The sequence below is a fragment of the Lissotriton vulgaris genome, chromosome 6 (assembly GCF_964263255.1).
Source record: "Lissotriton vulgaris chromosome 6, aLisVul1.2, whole genome shotgun sequence".
NCBI classification, from domain to species: Eukaryota; Metazoa; Chordata; class Amphibia; order Caudata; family Salamandridae; genus Lissotriton; species Lissotriton vulgaris.
In genome coordinates this window covers 30196137-30216229 of record NC_141694.1, presented here as the reverse complement: position 1 = coordinate 30216229, position 20093 = coordinate 30196137, and the positions used below count along the sequence as shown (strand labels likewise).

The 20093-nt window shown below is 48.7% G+C and overlaps 1 protein-coding gene across 1 annotated transcript in view; it reads right to left on the bottom strand.

The window, feature by feature from the left end:
- Positions 1-20093, bottom strand: part of KIF6 (kinesin family member 6) — a 1537786-nt gene that overhangs the window by 1017577 nt on the left and 500116 nt on the right. The window contains exon 9 of the mRNA XM_086925888.1: positions 19849-19935. Within this exon, the coding sequence (XP_086782014.1) occupies positions 19849-19935 (87 nt within the window). The remainder of the gene's footprint in view (positions 1-19848; positions 19936-20093) is intronic.

The following is a 20093-nucleotide window of genomic DNA, read 5'->3' as shown; positions in this document are numbered from 1 at the left end:
CACATCCTACCTCTCCAGAAGAACCCAGAGAGTTCGCCTCCCCCCTTCTGCTCCGAAGCAACCAACATCATCGGCGGCGTACCCCAGGGCTCGTCCCTCAGCCCGACGCTGTTCAAGATCTACATGGCCCCCCTCGCCCAAGTCGCCCGCCAACACGATCTCAACATCATCTCCTACGCCGACGACACCCAGCTAATCCTCTCCCTCACCAAGGACCCACACACCGCCAAGACCAACCTCCACGAAGGCATGAGGGCCTTCGCCGAATGGATGAGGAGCAGTCGGCTGAAGCTGAACTCAGACAAGACGAAGGTCCTCATCCTCGAGCCCACCCCCTCCGCCTGGGAAGACTCCTGGTGGCCCACAGCACCGACGCCCACGGACAACGCATGCAACCTGGGATTCATCCTCGACTGCTCCCTCTCCATGTCAAAGCAGGTCAACTCAGTCTCCTCCTCCTGCTACAACACCCTCCGCATGTTCCGCAGGATCTACAAGTGGATCCCCACCGAAACAAGGAGAACTGTGACCCAGGCCCTCGTCAGCAGCAGGCTAGACTATGGCAACGCACTCTACGCAGGGATCCCGGCCAAACTCCTGCAACGACTACAACGCATCCAAAACGCCTCCGCCAGACTGATCCTCAGCATCCCGCTCTGCAGCCACATCACCCCCCACTTGAGAAACCTATACTGGCTCCCCGTCAAAAAGAGGATCACCTTCAAGCTGCTCACCCATGAACACAAGGCCCTCCACAACACCGGACCAGCCTGCCTCGCCCTCACCACTGTCCCCCGCACCCAACGAACGACTGCCGGTGGCAGATCCTTCTCCTTCCTCGCTGCCAAGACCTGGAATACCCTCCCCACCCACCTAAGGCAGACCCAAGACCTGCTCACCTTCAGAAAACTCCTCAAGACCTGGCTCTTCAAGCAGTAGCAGCACGCCCTCCCCCCAGCGACTTGAGACCCTTTCGGATAAGTAGCGCGCTCTATAATTTCAATGATTGATTGATTGATTAATTGCTGGTGCTTAGAGATGCCACGGAGTGGAGAGCCATACCCTGAGACTGGCACTCAAGGTGAGTGCAGACATGAGTAAAGATCCGGACTCTGCCATAGCCTGGAGACAGGGACTCCAGGTGAGTGCGACCATGAGTAAAGCTACAGGCTCTGCCATGCACAAGTGATGGCTCTCTAGGGGTGAGTAGTCACGTGGAAAGATCCAAACTCTGCCATACCCTTGAAGAAACTTGCTCTCCTAGTGTGAACGGCCTTATGTAAGGATCCGGAGTCTGCCATATCCTAGAGTCTAGCTCTCCTAGTGTGTGCGGCCATATCCAAGTATCCAGAGTCTGCCATATCCGAGAGACTGGCTCTCCTAGTGTGAACGGCCTTACGTAAGGATCTGGAGTCTGCCGGATCCTAGAGGCTAACTCTCCTAGTGTGTGCAGCCATATGTAAGAATCCAGAGTCAGCCACATCCTAGAGGCTAACTCTCCTAGTGTGTGCAGCCATATGTAAGAATCCAGAGTCAGCCACATCCAAGAGGCTAGCTCTCCTAGTGTGTACCGCCATATGTAAGGATACGGAGTCTGCCGGATCCAAGAGGCTAGCTCTCCTAGTATGTGCAGTCATATGCAAGTATCCAGAGTCTACCATATCCTAGAGACTGGCTCTCCTAGTGTGAACGGCCATATGTAAGGATCCGGAGCCTGCCGGATCCTAGAGGCTAACTCTCCTAGTGTGTGTGTGGCCATATGCAAGTATCCAGAGTCTGCCATATCCTAGAGGCTAGCTCTACTAGTGTGTGCAGTCATATGCAAGTATTCAGAGCCGGCCGTATCCTAGAGACTGGCTCTCCTAGTGTGAACGGCCATATGTAAAGATCCGGAGTCTGCCGGATCCTAGAGGCTAGCTCTCCTAGTGTGTGCCGTCAATATTTAAGGATCCAGAGTCTGCCAGATCCTAGAGGCTAACTCTCCTAGTATGTGAGGCTATATCCAAGTATCCAGAGTCTGCCACATCCTAGAGGCTAGCTCTCCTAGTGTGTGCAGCCATATGTAAGGATCCAGAGTCTGCTGTATCATACAGATTAGATCTCCTAGTGTGTGCAGCCATATGTAAGGATCTGGAGTTTGCCATATCCTAGAGGCTAGCTCTCCTAGTGTGTGCGGCCATATGTAAGGATCCAGAGCCTGCTGTATCCTAGAGGCTAGCTCTCAGTGTGTGCGGCCAAATGTAAGGATCCAGAATCTGGCGTATCCTAGAGGCTAGCTAGCCTAGTGTGTGCAGCCATATGCAAGTATACAGAGTCTGCCATATCCTAGATGCTATCTCTCCTAGTGTGTGCAGTCATATGCAAGTATCCAGAGCCGGCCGTATCCTAGAGACCCCTAGTGTGAACGGCCATATGTAAGGATCCGGAGTCTGCCACATCCTAGAGGCTAACTCTCCTAGTATGTGCGGCCATATGCAAGTATCCAGAGTCTGCCGGATCCTAGAGGCTAGCTCTCATAGTATGTGTGGCCATATGCAAGTATACAGAGTCTGCCATATCCTAGATGCTATCTCTCCTAGTGTGTGCAGTCATATGCAAGTATCCAGAGCCGGCCGTATCCTAGAGACCCCTAGTGTGAACGGCCATATGTAAGGATCCGGAGTCTGCCACATCCTAGAGGCTAACTCTCCTAGTATGTGCGGCCATATGCAAGTATCCAGAGTCTGCCGTATCCTAGAGGCTAGCTCTCCTAGTATGTGCGGCCATATGTAAGGATCCAGAGCCTGCTGTATCCTAGAGACTGGCTCTCATAGTATGTGTGGCCATATGCAAGTATCCAGAGTCTGCCGGATCCAAGAGGCTAGCTCTCCTAGTGTGTGCAGTCATATGCAAGTATCCAGAGTCTGCCAGATCCTAGAGGCTAACTCTCCTAGTATGTGCAGCCATATGCAAGTATCCAGAGTCTGCCGTATCCTAGAGGCTAGCTCTAAGTGTGTGCGGCCATATGTAAGGATCCAGAGTCTGCCGTATCCTAGAGGCTAGGTCATCTAGTGTGTGCGGCCAAATGTAAGGATCCAGAGTCTGCCGTATCCTAGAGGCTAGCTCTCATAGTGTGTGCCGCCATATGTAAGTATCCAGAGTCTGCCGGATCCTAGAGGCTAGCTCTCATAGTGTGTGCCGCCATATGTAAGTATCCAGAGTCTGCCGTATCCTAGAGACTGGCTCTCCTAGTATGTGCAGCCATATGCAAGTATCCAGAGTCTGCCGTATCCTAGAGACTGGCTCTCATAGTGTGTGCCGCCATATGTAAGGATCCGGAGTCTGCTGTACCCTAGAGGCTAGCTCTCCAAGTGTGCGCCGCCATATGTAAGGATCCGGAGTCTGCCATATCCTAGAGGCTAGCTCCCCTAGTGTGTGCCGCCATATGCAAGTATCCAGAGTCTGCCATATCCTAGAGGCTAGCTCCCCTAGTGTGTGCCGCCATATGCAAGTATCCAGAGTCTGCCATATCCTAGAGGCTAGCTCTCCAAGTGTGCGCCGCCATATGTAAGGATCCGGAGTCTGCCATATCCTAGAGGCTAGCTCCCCTAGTGTGTGCCGCCATATGCAAGTATCCAGAGTCTGCCATATCCTAGAGGCTAGCTCTCCTAGTGTGTGCGGCCATAATTAAGGATCCAGAGTCTGCCGTATCCTAGAGGCTAGCTCTCATAGCGTGTGCGGCTATAAGTAAAGATTCGAACTCTGCCCATTTGAGGTAGGGCAAGGGAGCAGAGACCAACGAGTCAACCAAGCGAGATCGGGGCAGGTTCCGAGAGTACTTGAGTCAGATCCTGTGAAGTGCCAGTGTCCTCATGCCCCACACAGATAGGAAACCCTTAAACTTGCAGGCACAGTTTTAGACAGGTAAAACCTGCCATATTCAGGACATGGTATTAGCACCCTTGTACTGTTTTTAATTGCTGAATGGGGAATAACATGCATGATTAGCACATAATGGCCAATTCCAAGGAGCATAAACGTGGTGCAAACTGCGCACCTGGTAAATATAGAAGCCTGTTCAATTTACAACAGAGACCATAAAATGTGCAGATGTTTAATTATTGGTCCTAAAACAGCCAGGTTTAGAGATCCAGAGAGGAGTGAGAGAGAAGCACAGACGACATCACTTTAAGAGGCGAGCAAGGCTGAGGAAGCATCTCCTCAACACAAAGCATCTCCTCAACACAAAGCATCTCCCCAGCACAAAGCATCTCCTCAACACAAAGCATCTCCTCAACACAAAGCATCTCCCCAAGACAAAGCATCTCCTCAACACAAAGCATCTCTTCAACACAAAGCATCTCCCCAAGACAAAGCATCTCCTCAACACAAAGCATCCCCTCAACACAAAGCATCTCCTCAACACAAAGCATCTCCCCAACACAAAGCATCTCCCCAACACAAAGCATCTCCTCAACACAAAGCATCTCCTCAACACAAAGCATCTCTTCAACACAAAGCATCTCCCCAAGACAAAGCATCTCCTCAACACAAAGCATCTCCTCAACACAAAGCATCCCCTCAACACAAAGCATCTCCTCAACACAAAGCATCTCCTCAACACAAAGCATCTCTTCAACACAAAGCATCTCCCCAAGACAAAGCATCTCCTCAACACAAAGCATCTCCTCAACACAAAGCATCCCCTCAACACAAAGCATCTCCTCAACACAAAGTATCTACTCAACACAAAGCATCTCTTCAACACAAAGCATCTACTCAACACAAAGCATCTCCTCCACACAAAGCATCTCCTCAACACAAAGCATCTCCTCAACACAAAGCATCTCCTCAACACAAAGCATCTCCCCAACACAAAGCATCTCCTCAACACAAAGCATCTCCTCAACACAAAGCATCTCCTCAACACAAAGCTTCTCCTCAACACAAAGCATCTCTACTAAACACAAAGCATTTCCTCAACACAAAGCATTTCCTCAACACAAAGCATCTCCTCAACACAAAGCATCTCCTCAACACAAAGCATCTCCCCAACACAAAGCATCTCCTCAACAAAAAGCATCTCCTCAACACAAAGCATCTCCCCAACACAAAGCTTCTCCTCAACACAAAGCATCTCCTCAACACAAAGCATCTCCTCAACACAAAGCATCTCCTCAACACAAAGCATCTCCTCAACACAAAGCATCTCCTCAACACAAAGCTTCTCCTCAACACAAAGCATCTCCTCAACACAAAGCATCTCTACTAAACACAAAGCATTTCCTCACCACAAAGCATCTCCTCAACACAAAGCATCTCCTCAACACAAAGCATCTCCCCAACACAAAGCATCTCCTCAACACAAAGCATCTCTACTAAACACAAAGCATTTCCTCAACACAAAGCAACTCCTCAACACAAAGCATCTCCTCAACACAAAGCATCTCCTCAACACAAAGCATCTCCTCAACACAAAGCATCTCCTCAACACAAAGCATCTCCTCAACACAAAACATCTCCTCAACACAAAGCATCTCTCCTAAACACAAAGCATCTCTCCTAAACACAAAGCATCTCCTCAACACAAAGCATCTCCTCAACACAAAGCATCTCCTCAACACAAAGCATCTCCTCAACACAAAGCATCTCCTCAACACAAAGCATCTCCCCAACACAAAGCATCTCCCCAACACAAAGCATCTCCTCAACACAAAGCATCTCCTCAACACAAAGCATCTCCACAACACAAAGCATCTCCTCAACACAAAGCATTTCCTCAACACAAAGCAACTCCTCAAAACAAAGCATCTCCTCAACACAAAGCATCTCCTCAACACAAAGCATCTCCTCAACACAAAGCATCTCCTCAACACAAAGCATCTCCTCAACACAAAGCATCCCCTCAACACAAAGCATCTCCTCAACACAAAGCATCTCCTCAACACAAAGCATCTCCTCAACACAAAGCATCTCCTCAACACAAAGCATCTCCCCAACACAAAGCATCTCCCCAACACATCTCCTCAACACAAAGCATCTCCTCAACACAAAGCATCTCCTCAACACAAAGCATCTCCTCAACACAAAGCATCTCCCCAACACAAAGCATCTCCCCAACACAAAGCATCTCCCCAACACAAAGCATCTCCCCAACACAAAGCATCTCCCCAACACAAAGCATCTCCCCAACACAAAGCATCGCCACAAAACAAAGCATCTCCTCAAAACAAAGCATCTCCTCAACACAAAGCATCTCCCCAACACAAAGCATCTCCTCAACACAAAGCACCTCCTCAACACAAAGCACCTCCTCAACACAAAGCATCTCCTCAACACAAAGCATCTCCTCAACACAAAGCATCTCCTCAGCACAAAGCATCTCCTCAACACAAAGCATCTCCTCAACACAAAGCATCTCCTCAACACAAAGCATCTCCCCAACACAAAGCATCTCCTCAACACAAAGCATCTCCTCAACACAAAGCATCTCCTCAACACAAAGCATCTCCTCAACACAAAGCATCTCCTCAACACAAAGCATCTCCCCAACACAAAGCATCTCCTCAACACAAAGCATCTCCTCAACACAAAGCATCTCCTCAACACAAAGCATCTCCTCAACACAAAGCATCTCCTCAACACAAAGCATCTCCTCAACACAAAGCATCTCCTCAACACAAAGCATCTCCTCAACACAAAGCATCTCCTCAACACAAAGCATCTCCTCAACACAAAGCATCTACCCAAAACAAAGCATGCAAACTACTGCAGAGTCCAGCGGCTCATGGAAGACAAATCATAACAGGGGCGGCAGAGGTATCACTACTCAGACAGGATTTACAAACAGTAAGTGAAGGGGAAGAAAACATCCCCACCTGGAGGATACAGTGACTACTCTGAAAGTGGACTCCGAAGCGGACAATGAAAGGCGAGGCTGTCAAGGGAAATCAGGGCATTTATATCCCAATCAGGTGTATATAAAAGTTACCATGGTAGAAAGGGGGAGCAAAAGCACTTTACAATTGGTTAGCAGGAATAAAGTGAGCAGAGTCCTAAAGCCAACAAAAACATGTTCAGGAAAGGAAGGCAAACATCTGGGGTGACCCTGCAGAAAGGGCTGGGTTTAACAGTAGTACTATATGTAGAGGCTTTGTTGCTGTAAGACAAGAAACCTCCGGAGGCCCGGTAACGTACTCTGTAGATAAGTGAACACTTTGGGTGACTTTACAGAAACATAAGTTATGCGAAGGAAAGGTATTTGTTCTGTAAGAAAGATTTGCTTGAGTAAGATGCAAGAGAATCCCTACTTAAGATGAAGAACTGTAAAGAGCTCTGTGTTGGATTCCCCTCAATTGATTAAGAGCAGACGTCTTTGAGTTCAATAGCTCTGGTCCCAGGCTCGAAGGGTTCTCCTGAAGCATTCTCACAAAGGCTTAAAAACATCTGATCATCTTCTGACACACAACTGCCCTTAAGACATTTAAGGGGCTAAACAGAGGTAGGGTCACCTGGGGATGAGAACTAACACGTTGTGGCACACCTTCAGTATGTAGGGCAGCGGCTGCATGGGGCACACAGCAGTGGACATGAACAGGCTGCCTCTTTATAGAAACGGGCCAGCTCTGGGCCAGGCAGGACACTGAAATACACTCATTCCCTGGTATTCAGGATGCCAGAAAAAACTGGGGAGATGTGAACAGGTGGAGAGGGGTAGACTCTATGATCCCACAGCACCATCACCATTCGGCAGTCACCGGCGTGCTGCCGGTGCTAGATCCCATGTCAAATATCTGCAGCGGGTGACAAAGCAGGCACTTTGACAAAGCAGTAAAAGACATCCATGGTTCAGAGGACCACCAAGGGATGTATCTTGAGGGAAAACAAGAGGGAGGAATTCAAAGAAAATTTGGACCTGCAGTTGACGCTTTCTCCACAATGCGCCCAATAAAAACAATTACAAAAAGCTGTCCTCATGAGAAAAGTGTGGAGTGTCATGTGCATCTGACAAAATGGGAGGGGGGAGACAACTGTCATATTATGTGAAACACTCAGAGTCCAGAGGAGGCATAGTCCAGGGGAGGCAGAGTCCAGGGGAGGCAGAGTCCAGGGGAGGCAGAGTCCAGGGGAGGCAGAGTCCAGGGGAGGCAGAGTCCAGGGGAGGCAGAGTCCAGGGGAGGCAGAGTCCAGGGGAGGCAGAGTCCAGGGGAGGCAGAGTCCAGGGGAGGCAGAGTTCCAGAGGAGGCAGAGTTCCAGAGGAGGCAGAGTCCAGGGGAGGCAGAGTCCAGGGGAGGCAGAGTCCAGGGGAGGCAGAGTTCCAGAGGAGGCAGAGTTCCAGAGGAGGCAGAGTTCCAGAGGAGGCAGAGTCCAGAGGAGGCAGAGTCCAGGGGAGGCAGAGTTCCAGAGGAGGCAGAGTTCCAGAGGAGGCAGAGTCCAGGGGAGGCAGAGTTCCAGAGGAGGCAGAGTTCCAGAGGAGGCAGAGTCCAGAGGAGGCAGAGTTCCAGAGGAGGCAGAGTCCAGGGGAGGCAGAGTCCAGGGGAGGCAGAGTCCAGGGGAGGCAGAGTTCCAGAGGAGGCAGAGTTCCAGAGGAGGCAGAGTCCAGAGGAGGCAGAGTTCCAGAGGAGGCAGAGTTCCAGAGGAGGCAGAGTCCAGGGGAGGCAGAGTCCAGGGGAGGCAGAGTCCAGGGGAGGCAGAGTCCAGGGGAGGCAGAGTCCAGGGGAGGCAGAGTCCAGGGGAGGCAGAGTCCAGGGGAGGCAGAGTCCAGGGGAGGCAGAGTCCAGGGGAGGCAGAGTCCAGGGGAGGCAGAGTTCCAGAGGAGGCAGAGTTCCAGAGGAGGCAGAGTCCAGGGGAGGCAGAGTTCCAGAGGAGGCAGAGTTCCAGAGGAGGCAGAGTTCCAGAGGAGGCAGAGTTCCAGAGGAGGCAGAGTTCCAGAGGAGGCAGAGTTCCAGAGGAGGCAGAGTTCCAGAGGAGGCAGAGTCCAGAGGAGGCAGAGTCCAGAGGAGGCAGAGTTCCAGAGGAGGCAGAGTTCCAGAGGAGGCAGAGTTCCAGAGGAGGCAGAGTCCAGAGGAGGCAGAGTCCAGGGGAGGCAGAGTTCCAGAGGAGGCAGAGTTCCAGAGGAGGCAGAGTCCAGAGGAGGCAGAGTCCAGAGGAGGCAGAGTCCAGGGGAGGCAGAGTCCAGAGGAGGCAGAGTTCCAGAGGAGGCAGAGTTCCAGAGGAGGCAGAGTTCAGAGGAGGCAGAGGTCCAGGGGAGGCAGAGTCCAGGGGAGGCAGAGTCCAGGGGAGGCAGAGTCCAGGGGAGGCAGAGTCCAGGGGAGGCAGAGTCCAGGGGAGGCAGAGTTCCAGAGGAGGCAGAGTCCAGAGGAGGCAGAGTCCAGAGGAGGCAGAGGTCCAGGGGAGCCAGAGTCCAGGGGAGGCAGAGTCCAGGGGAGGCAGAGTCCAGGGGAGGCAGAGTCCAGGGGAGGCAGAGTCCAGGGGAGGCAGAGTCCAGGGGAGGCAGAGTCCAGGGGAGGCAGAGTCCAGGGGAGGCAGAGTCCAGGGGAGGCAGAGTCCAGGGGAGGCAGAGTCCAGGGGAGGCAGAGTCCAGGGGAGGCAGAGTCCAGGGGAGGCAGAGTCCAGGGGAGGCAGAGTCCAGGGGAGGCAGAGTTCCAGAGGAGGCAGAGTTCCAGAGGAGGCAGAGTCCAGGGGAGGCAGAGTCCAGGGGAGGCAGAGTCCAGGGGAGGCAGAGTTCCAGAGGAGGCAGAGTTCCAGAGGAGGCAGAGTTCCAGAGGAGGCAGAGTCCAGAGGAGGCAGAGTCCAGGGGAGGCAGAGTTCCAGAGGAGGCAGAGTTCCAGAGGAGGCAGAGTCCAGGGGAGGCAGAGTTCAGGGGAGGCAGAGTCCAGGGGAGGCAGAGTCCAGGGGAGGCAGAGTCCAGGGGAGGCAGAGTCCAGGGGAGGCAGAGTCCAGGGGAGGCAGAGTCCAGGGGAGGCAGAGTCCAGAGGAGGCAGGGTCCAGAGGAGGCAGGGTCCAGGTAGTCCAACGCCATGTAACACACTGATACCAGTCCAAGATCCACAAAGAAACTCTCAAATGACACATCATATATTGTGTTCTATAAATGTTGAAGATTTCCAACTTTCAGGCATTGTCAAAAATCAGTAGAAGTACTCACAGGAATACACTGAGTTCCATGTACACCTTTACTGCTACATACTTACTTGTGAGGAGCATATTAAGGCAGACTTATATGAACACATTTAGGAGTGTTCCATACCCTTTCCTACCTTGGTGGCACACTTGCCCCTATCCTTTGTAGCCATACATGTATGTGTTTTCCAGGATCCAACTTTGTTGATGTCTGCACTGTGCATGGCCACATGCCTACCCATGTTCCCACCCAACCAGCCACTTAACACTGTCAAACTTTCACCACATGAATGGAGTGTATGGTACACAGGAATGCAGCACATGGAATGTGCAGTTGTAAAAATATACAAATCTGAATATGGGAATCAAAGGTCTGAAACTTGCCACCACTCAGGTAAGATGGATGTCCCAATCTAAGAATAGCAAGATCACACCCATTGTACAGGCCATTGTAAGGCTTTAGGCTCAACCAACAGCTGATTATACTAACAATAAATATATAAACAAGTGACACACACATTTGCCATGAAATGTCTCTATGAGCCGGGAAGATGCCCTCTGCCACTGAGGAAATGATGCCGCAGCCACAGTACATGCTTCTAATTACACCACAAATTATCACTAAAAACAAAACTTGAAATGCACTCATTGTGTTCTCAACTACAGTCTTTCATTTTTAATAAATGCTTGTCCCAAATATCAGGCATGTTTTCATTTTTAATAACACACAGGCAAAAGAAGCTATCCTGAATGATTAGCCATTAACAAAATGCAACCATGTCCTTACAAAGCACAAAGACAGTGAAGTAGCAGGCATCTCAAAAAATGTAAAGGGTTGTCCTCACACACCACCAGATGCCATGCTTCATCATTGGCAGCCCTTGGTTTAAAAAAAACACGTTTGATAGAGAGCGGGCCTTCACCTGGAGGCCTGTGAATACACGATTTTAAAACCCAATGTGGTAACCCAAATACATTTATGCGCTGGGTACTACTTGGTATTAAAAGCTGAAGATTGGGGGAACTATTACCCCATCACCACCTCTGTCTTCAACATGTTTTTGCCTTTGGCCCAGATGTGTCTGTGGCATTCATCAGGACGAAAAACAGGGCTCCTATCTTACCAATGAGGTCAGATATTACCACTATAGTAGGGTGACCTGTGCCATCCTCTTACTAAACTGGTCTTTCTTAAACCCCAAGTTAAGGTCCTAATTGCCCCTTGGGAAGCGGGTAAAATGGGCCCCAGTAGACACACTTGGCTGAAGGTGCATCCCTCGCCGTTTTCCTAGAGATGTCTACGCCTCTTCCAAGGTGTTATGTGTTGATATATTCAGTTTTAAAAAACCAACTAATTTAACCCCACATAACAATCTGCAATTTTAGGAAAATATACCATAGTCACTACCTCCCATTATTTTACAAAATAAAGATATGCAAGTCCTTTTCAGTCATTCTCATGTGTTCCCAACATAACAGTCAAAGTTTTCATATGTCCCCTACATCCGTAAGCAAAACAATGTCCCTAAGTGCCCTATATGCCAGTCATGCACTAGTATTTGAGGGCATGTTCGCAGATGTGCCCATATCCCAGTCATCACACCTGTTCACCAGGTGTGGGGAGGACTGCACAGCTCTTTTGGTCTCTAGGAGGCTGTTTGTGACTGACAGCAGGGAGCTGGACCAGGAGATGAATTACTCTTCGTCACACCGTTAGCACAGAAAGGAACCGTGTACCTGATCACAAACATGTACTGTTTACTGTTCACATCCAAAATTGTGAAAGTTTGTCTGGTGTTTGTTTTTTCTTCTATGTAGCGCAAACTCGATCTGAAGGTACTGGAGCACTTTACATGAGCGCCAATAATATTACACAAGGACACTTTTTTTGGGGGGGGGGCTAATGGAGATTAAGAGATTTGCCCAGAATCATGAGATGTTGAGTCAATGCCGAGACTCGAACCTGGTTCCCCAGGTCCAAAGCCAGTAGCTTTGGCCCTAACACCACATCCATGAAGCTACCGGCCCGCCATTCCCTGCAGATGGAGACTCGGCCTCACTTTAAAGAGGGAGCAGTGAATCCTTCACAGGCGCGAGCACTCTGTGACCTCACTCGCGTGCAGGGATTATTTGAGTGGGAGGAGCTGGGACCCTCAAATGTGGTACCCAAGTTTCCCTCTTCAAGGCTTCTTAGCTCCACTGCTCATGTCTGTAATATGGCACAGGCGCAAAGGCAAAGGGTTCTCTAACTTGGTTGGGACTAGGGCCCAAGCAAATAAGGGCAGGCTCACCTCCAGCACCTTGAGTTTGAGCTAATAAGATTCGCACCAGCATGATTAATACCACTGAAGGAGTCCAGAAGCGTCTGTGGCCTTTTCTGTAATACCTTTTTTTTTTATTTTTATTTTTTTTATTGAGAATTTAAACGGTATCAAAAAAAAAAGGTACGAATAGTTATACAATGATTAATACAGCACAGTTCATAGAAAAGATCATATCAATACATAAATACAATTCAATATTATTACAAAATACGGGGTGGAGGATCAAGATAGACATAAATATATAAATATATAAATATGTGTCATAAAAAAATAGAAATCTGATCATCATAGCACATAAGCACATAACCGCTTAAAATTTTACCGACAAGTAATAGATTATATCAAAACAGATTTATATATAGCAATCTATCCCAGCTAATTAAAAAATTAACGTACTATGCCCTCCCTCCATACTTTCAACGGAGCCCACATTTTGTATCCAAAGTCCCGCAATTTTCTACCTTTGTGTAGATAAAGCGAAGATTCTATGTTATGGATAGCAAGAAGCCTGGCCAACCACATTGAAAAGGTCGGGGGGGAGGGGTCCTTCCATGCAGCTGAAAGCAGGATCCGTAAGACGGCCACAACCAGAAAAATAAATGCCTCAGTCTCTCTGCTACTACTAAGACCCAGCTTACTGTCAATCCCAAGGATCATCACTGTTGGGGATAGACTGATCTTCGAGACTAGCAGCCCCTCTAGGAATTTCTCGATCTCGGTTTTAACTGTAGTAAGTTTTTCACAAAAAAAGAACATATGTAACAGATCAGCCGAGTCTTGCTGACATCTCGGGCAATTACTATCCGTCCTCATACCCCAATCGTATAACTTAGAAGGAGTATAATATAAATTGAAAAGAGTTTTAAAATGTTGAGCCTTCAGATTAGAGGACCTAAGCACCTGCTTATCCAGAGAAAGGGCTTTATCGAGATCTACATCTGGATCTTGCAATTTAGCTGCCCATGCTACCTCGTGTTTCTCCAGATCATCTGGTAGCTTTTCAATTAACTCCTGATAGATAACCCTAATCCTATCTCCGCCCTTCAATAGATATTCAAGTATGAAACTACGAGCGGAAAAAGCGGCGGCCGAAACATCAGCTTTGAGAGTTCGTGAGATCTGAAGGTACTTAAAGCAGTGGCCGATAGGCAGATCATATTTCTGCTGGATGTCATCAAGTGACATAATCTTGCCATTACATATTACATCCCCCACTGTCTGGATGCCCGGTTGTTCCCATATTTTCCAGGCCCCGTCTACACTCAGGTTCGGGTAAAAACCTGATTTCCACAAAGGTGTATGTCTGTTAATTCTGGGAATCTGTAGGGATTTTTGTAGTATTTTCCAAAGATCCCAGGCTCCAAGAGGAACCTTAAGCCTGGTTTTCTTAAAAAATCTACGCCCGGTTTTTCTTAGTAGTGCACCTACAGCTTCCTTCCCCATTAAGAGCTTGTATATTGAAGGGAGGGTATATAAATCAGAGGTCGGGTCCAGAGTGTGTCTCTCCCTAATTGCAGATTCAAATAAGACAGACATCTGGGTCAATAAACAGGCCCAATGATAAAATCTTATATTTGGAACTCCCAAACCTCCATGTTCCTGGGGGGAGGTCATGTATTTAGCTGCCCTCCTTATTTTGCCATATTGCCACAGGAAACTATTGAAAATAGACTCAGTCTTCTTTAACACCCCCTCCTCGATTAGATAGGGGATGGATCTATATAAATAAAGAAGTTTGGGCAGCATGGTCATTTTTAAAACATTTGTCCTACCTATAAGGGATAAATGTAACGCATCCATGCGCTTTAAATCTATCTCGATTTGTTTGAGGAGTGGATTAAAATTATCTTGTATGATTGAGCCTGTATCTGCATTAATAATTACTCCAAGATAGGTAGCAGAGTTAACATATCGCTGATCCATTTTTGCTATATTCTTTGAGCAAATCACCTGCGTTTTTGCCTCGTTTAAGCGGTACCCAGAATAATATCCAAATCGCTTGGTAACCTCAACTAAAATTTGCATGGTCTCTGCCGGATCTGGTGTAATAACTGCCAAATCGTCTGCATATGCTAGTATTTTGCTCTCAAACCCGCTGGTTCTTACTGGTTTGATGCTGTTATTCGCCAATATCTGCCTAACCAACGGGTCGATATATAGTGCAAATAGAATAGGTGAACAGGAACACCCCTGACAGGTGCCCCTGTTTATCATAATTCTATCCGAACTCAGACCCATCATCTGAATGCGAGCCACCGGATCACAATACATGGCCCTAATAGCCGTCAGAATCTTAGGGCCGAAGCCTCTCTCCAAAAGTACATCCAGAGATATTGCCACCTAACGCGATCAAACGCTTTTTCTGCGTCGAGGAGGCTCACAGCAACTCCCCTCCCCCCCAGCATGGGCCTCAAATAACGATATAGCTCTTCTAACATGGTCCGTCGTACCGCGACCCGGAATGAACCCATGCTGCCAGGGGGAGACGAGTCCACCAATGATCCTCCCCAACCTCGTGGCCAAGATCTTTGCGTACAGCTTATTATCAGAATTTATGAGAGAGATCGGTCTATATGATCCAGTACTTTCTTTTGGCTTTCCCTTTTTATGAAAGACGACTATATTAGTATCCTTCCATGTTTCGGGGATTTTGCCCGTACAGATAATTCCATTAAACAGATCTAGTAACAGCGGGGCGACTTCAACCGACAAACATTTGTAAAGCTCCAGGGAAATGCTGTCGGGGCCAGCAGCTTTGCCTGCAGCCAGATTAGATAATGCTTCCCGTACCTCTTCAATAGTTATATTGCACTCTAGGTTTGCTGCCTCAAGTGGCTCCAGTTTAGGATCTAAGTCCGGGTAATGACCATCTAGGGCATCCAGACATGTAGCCCCTGCTTCTTCCCTATATAGATTTTGGTAGAATTTTGCAAATACCGATATAATGTCTTGAGATTCGACATAGTCCTGTCCCTCATCGTGTATGCTGGTTATAACATTTTTGACACTATCTTGCCTGATTCTTAGAGTCAGTGCCCTCCCAGCCTGCTCCCCTGTCTCTTACATTTTCTTCCTGTACGTCCAATATTCTGTTGATGCCTTTTCCGCCATCTGTTTCTGTAATTCAGCTTTAATCAAACAGATTTTGGTTTGGCTCTCACTACCTTCTCTCCCTTGTGACAAGTCAAAACAGTGCTGCTCTTCTGCCTTAACCAAATCATCCAGGAGTTTATTCTTCCCATCCTGTTGTTTTTTCCTTGCCTGGGAGGTGTAACTAATAACTTCCCCTCTTAATGCTGCTTTGAAAGAATCCCAGACCGAATTTCTTGAAGCACTGTATTGGTTTGCATCAAAAAACTCGCGAGCCCATGTTCGTAGATGTTCCACAAATAGGACACCAGCCAGTAATTTACGGTTGAATTTCCAAGGCCTTCTCTTTCTAGCCAAACCTAGGCCGTTGTATCTAATTGCCAAAGGGCTATGGTCCGAGAGGACTTTGGGGAGCTTCTTAATATTGACCTTCCCAATTTCTTCCGAAGAGATTAAGAAATAATCTAATTTACAACGTTTCTGGTGAGGGCATGAAAAATACGTGAAACCTGGGTCGTCCGGATGTTTTGTCCCCCATATATCAGTTAGGCTGTGTGCTAGCATCATAGATAAGAGTGCCCTGAAAACTCTTGGCTTCCTACCAGTATATGGTACATTTTTAGTCAGATCTATTGAGATATTAAAATCACCACAAACCAGGATAGGTACAGGCCAGGTTGACAATTCCCCCTCCAGTATTTCAAGTACTGCTGGGTAATCCTGGTTTGATCCATAGATCCCACAAATTGTTAAACCACACCCTAATTCTGCTATAGCCCATCTTCCCAAGGGATCTGATTTAACACGTGTAGCCCCCCCAGGATTGTTTACCTAGAATTACCACCCCCCTTATTGTTGAAGTATGAGAAGAACACGACAATATCTCAAAGCCACCAACCCTTAACAGCTTTCTTTTCGCCCTAGAAAGATGTGTTTCCAGCATACACAAAATGTCAATGGGTTCGGATTTAACAAACTCTGCCAGTCTGGCTCTTTTTCGCCAATCGTTCAACCCCCCTATGTTGATCGAATATATACTAAGGCTTAACATCTTCATTTTTTGATCGTCTCCTACTTTTTGTAGCCAGAGATTGATTGCAAACAATAACCATTCTATACAGATAATACCACACAAATCTGAATTTTATACCGTCAATTCTCAATTTTTTCTTTATGCTTTCCCCCTGCCCCACCCCCCACCACCTGTGACCCCTTCACCCACCCTTGGAACCCACCCCAACCTCCCTCCCCTTCCACCCCTCCCTCTCCCTCTCCCTCTAGAAGCGCTCAGACCGGGGTCTGTGCGATGATGGATGGGTGCAGCAGCGTGGTGCATGGGTGCAACTGTAATTTCCAAAATCAAACAATTAACATAACATACCCTACCCCCAGAAACCCCCTACCCCCTCGCAAGGCTCAACACCAAAGAAAGAAAAAGAAGCGACTAATGACATTTCAAGCCGTACATCCCACCTCAATCTCTCAACTACTTTTTCTCAATATTTATAGTTCACAAAGAGTCCAAAAACTCCTTTGCCTTCACCTCAGATGAAAGGTATTGAGTCTTGCCTTCCCTCACAACCGTGAGCTGTGCTGGATTGACTAAATAGACCTGCATATGTTTATCCTGGAAGGGCTTAATCAGCTGCCGAAGTCTCCAACGCCTCTCAACCGTTGCGTGGCAGAAGTCTGGTCGGACGAAAAAGGATAGACCCTCACTTGTTCTTTTTGTGTCGGTTCTAGCCTTATCAGATATGATTTGTCTGAGGACAAAATTTCCAAGGAAAATTAATACTGCTCTTGGTTTGTCGCTAGCAGCCCCTGGACGGACTTTAAACTGAGTACCGTGGGCTCTCTGGATTTCAGATGACCAGTTCCAGTCGGACAGCTTCGGGAATGCATTTTTGAATAAGGTGATCATGTAGGCCCTGATATCTGACCCCTCGACCCCCTCCGGAACCCCCAGGACGCGAAGGTTGTTGCGTCTTAGTCTATTTTCCATGTCTTCCAGCTTCCATTGGATGTCGACAACCTGTGCTGCCTGGGAGTCAACTTTAAGTGAGGCAGAAGCAGCTTCTGACTCGGTTGCCACAATCCGTTCCTCCAGGTTAGTGATCCTGTCCCCAACATTGGCATGAGCTTTCGACAGTTTTCTAACAACACCTTGTAGTTTACGCATTGCTGACTGTGATTTCCTTGTATCCTGTCTAGCTTCTTCCCTGTGCGTAAGAATGGTCTGATATATAACGTCCAATAGAGGAGAATGAGAGGCAGGTGCCTCAACATCCTGGGTACCCTGAAGTGGCGTAGCTGAGGAATGATCCCAGGTCAAATCCTTGTGCGATTGAGTGTGGATCTTATCCTTATCCTTGCCAGTAGGTCTTTTAGCCGTGTTAGGGGGGGGTCTGATCCAGATCGCTATACGACTCTATGTTGCTGCCCTCTTGAGAAGAGCTCCTCTCATCATCAGACCACTCTGCCTCTTCAGTCAGGGAATAGAAACATTCGCTACTGTCCTTCTCCTGCTCACTCTCCATACCTTCCGCCAGGGTCATTAGAGCGAGAGGGGGACATAAGAGTGTAATATCTTTTTCACTGCCATCAACCTCTTTCACCCGCTCCTGACCCGCAGTAGCATCTAATAGCTCATTGTTCATCAGATCCACTATACATACTGTTTTGGATAGAGTACGGACATTAGCATCTTCGCTAGTTGCAGACCCGCTGACTTGCTCCTGTTCGACCGTCCCTATCCCAATAGGCTCGGGGGTCCCCTGGGATACATCTTCACCCCTTACATCAGGCAAATCGTCAACACTCTCAGCAGCCTGTTCAGATGATGCACTTCCGACACCCCCCAGCAGTGGAGCACACGCAGCGCTAGTACCAGAGTCTTGTGCTGCTTCTTTGACTGGTGAATGAGGTGCTACGGTTGTTGCATTTTTCTGACTTTTGCCGCTGCGAGCTAGCAGTTCCGATATTGAGGGGGTCTGCCTTGACCGAGTCATCGTTTGTTTGCCTTTCTTGATCTGTTCAGGCGTTTCCGATTGTTCCGTTGATGTCTCGGTCTCCAGAACAGCTTTTTGTAAATGTGCTGTATTAACTGCTGCTTGGGGAGCGACCTGAGCAGCCTGTGCTTTCTTCTTTGCGGCAGCCGCCGCTTTTGCCGCCGCCCCGGAGGTTGATTTAGGGGCCATTGCTACCGCCGTCTGCTCCCAGTATCGTCCACACCAGCAGAATCCGTTTCCGAGCCCTGCCTTTGCTCAGGGCTGAAACGCTGCAGAGCGCCGCCCAACACGCCCAGCGCTTTGCCGACGCCGAGCCCAGATCGACAGCGCTGCCGTCAGCAACCACAGGATCCCGACTGCTCCAGGGAATTGTTTCCACCTGCGGACTCCTGCGGGACGCGTTGTTTCACTGCGGCAGCAATAATCAAACATGGGTGAGCGGGTTTTGTCCTGCATAAAAACCGGGAATGATTTAATGACTACTCCCGTACGAGGGTGAAGAATCTGGGGGGTAAGTTGCACCACAGCGTGCTGCTGCTCCGCGGCTCCTCTCACTCAGCCGCCATCTTGCTCCCAAGTCGTCCTTTTCTGTAATGCCATAGTGACCAGCAGTCGCACATGCTTCTTGTGTCCCCAGGGCTCTATGTATAACAGCCCCATAGGGACACTTACCATGCTGCCCGTGAAGGAGCAGCAGCACTGTGGCTGGTGGGCTGCACTGGGGCCACAGACAGCACTCTAGCAGAGACCTGTGGGGAGGGGCTCATGTGGTCTACAGCTATCAGAGCCCCAAGTTACCCCCGGGGCACTAAATGCTCACATCACTGGGCTGTTTCCAGCACCTGGAGGGGCTACAACTGTTGTATGTGCCTGTGTGGGTCTGGGGGGGTCCAGTGGGACTGTCACAAATGGTCGGTGGTACAGATCCTAATCCCCTGTGATAAGCAGCTGAAGAATGATGTTGCCATGGAAGTTCTTTTCATCCTGGTCTCCCAGCACAAACGCTACTGTACACTGTGTGACAAGGATGCCCTACCCCCCTCTGGAGCAGGTGAGGGGGCCCCTCCCTCGGAGTTTCATTGGGACAGCAGAGCAGTGCCTGGTTCCACTTAAATGCTACCAGCGTTTCCCAGGACATTAAGAGCTCTTATTGAAGGATCTTTAATAGTAATCTCCCCTGAGGCCAAATAAAACAACATCAAGTCTGCCAAAGATTGAGACAGATGCAGGGTATACACAGTGCACCCAATGACTCGTGCCCTCTCCATGCGCCCCTCAGCCTCTGACCTCACTGTGCATACACACCAGCACACACAGATTCTTACCAGTCTGGGGTCTATCTCTTCATTCAGAATAGCCTCGTTCTTAATCAGGGCAACTCTCTGCGCAAATCTGCAAGTCGATATGGACTCCTGCGAAGAGAAGGAGAACAGAGTTAACATCAGCAACGCGCAGCGTGAACGCTTAAGTATAATACTAATGGAGACGCCATGAACAAGTGCATAAGGACTCCTGTGAACGGAAGGGGAACAGAGTTAACATCAGTGATGCGCAGCGTGAACGCTTCAGT